Here is a 1244-nt window from a genome sequence, read left to right on the forward strand (position 1 = left end):
CATTTATTTCTAGTAGTAAAGATCCAGTCAGTATATTCTGCATTTTGCAAGAAGCATTCAGCTAACTCAGACGAGAGTTGTATGGTTTTAGATTTAATTTTTAAATAAAAATAAAGCACAAATAAAAGCATTTATCCATATTCACCACCATGAAATTTWAAAAAATCCTCTCATTCATGCTTCCTATAATATATGGCAAACTAAATTAGTAATTTTATTTCAAATGTGCAACGTAGTATTAATAAGCATTTCAAAATTACTCAAAAGAAAAGATGGACAAAATATTAAAGTGCCTAACTAAACGAGTTTTACAATTTTTAAAAATATTATTTCTTAAACAGTAAAGAATGCATTGCAGTTAAATATAAAAGTGGCTTCTCATAGCTGAGAGACTTTGCGGGGCAGAGGCCTGGGCCGGGGAACCTGCTCAGTCCTCCTGCTGCTGTTTTCCAGGTTGTTTGGCCGAACCAGCTGTGGCTTGGGTGGCAGTGCCGGAGGGTCTGCGGCGGGCGGGATGGAGAGGCTGTGAGGTAGAGGAACGGGTCGTTTCAAAGTCCGCTCATACACGCTGTAAGGTGGTGGGGTTTTACTTTCTTTTCTCACAGGCTCCTCAGAAATGCTGTAGCTTGGTACAGTCACTGCTGGTTCGCTGCCTTGGCTTTCAAAGCCTGATGTCTCTGATGTACTACACCGGCTGAGCGAAGAGATGCCGCTGCTGTAACTCCCTGACAGTGCCGGTGAGTTGGATATGAGCCCCGAGGCATGATACTCCACTGGAGATGGTGTGAATGATTGCACAGACCCCTGCTCAAAAGAAAAGGCAGAAGAAGAATTTACCTGGCATACAGGAGGGAGAGCATTTCTGTGCTCAGGCTGAAAACATACATGGATACAGTGCATGTACTCTGAGCTTTGATAAACAGAAATTGTTGCGTCACTGTTCAATCAAGATCTGGTAAGAAACTGATAAAAAGCTCATTTCCGTACTGCCTGAGTACACCTCAGTGCTCATGCCAGTAATTCACATAAGTAGAAGTAAAACTGTTTTTCAGTGTTATCATACTATCATAATGCCCTGGAAAAATCTGGAAGTCTTTAGAATGCACCCTTAATTTTCCCAGCAGTAAGCAGAATGCATCACTAGGCAGAGGGCATACCTGGGGGTGTCCTGCCCCCTAACGCCAAAGCCTAGTCACTGCTGCTACTGCAGTTTCTCGTATCCCAAATTCAGTTTCCAAAGCTTT

The 1244-nt window shown here is 42.5% G+C and overlaps 1 protein-coding gene across 1 annotated transcript; it reads right to left on the bottom strand.

Annotated features, from left to right (window-relative positions):
• Nucleotides 1–6: 6 nt before the first annotated feature.
• On the bottom strand, nt 7–1238 carry LOC130588635 (dedicator of cytokinesis protein 4-like). The gene is made up of 2 exons (XM_057389540.1): nt 886–1238; nt 7–804 (listed from the first exon to the last, which is right to left on the bottom strand). The coding sequence occupies exons 1-2, from the start codon at nt 898–900 to the stop codon at nt 379–381; spliced, it is 441 nt and encodes a 146-aa protein (XP_057245523.1). The 5' UTR covers nt 901–1238; the 3' UTR covers nt 7–378.
• Nucleotides 1239–1244: the final 6 nt, after the last annotated feature.

This window comes from Malurus melanocephalus, unplaced genomic scaffold (assembly GCF_030028575.1).
Source record: "Malurus melanocephalus ecotype Western Australia unplaced genomic scaffold, MMel_1.1 scaffold_8341, whole genome shotgun sequence".
NCBI classification, from domain to species: domain Eukaryota; kingdom Metazoa; phylum Chordata; class Aves; order Passeriformes; family Maluridae; genus Malurus; species Malurus melanocephalus.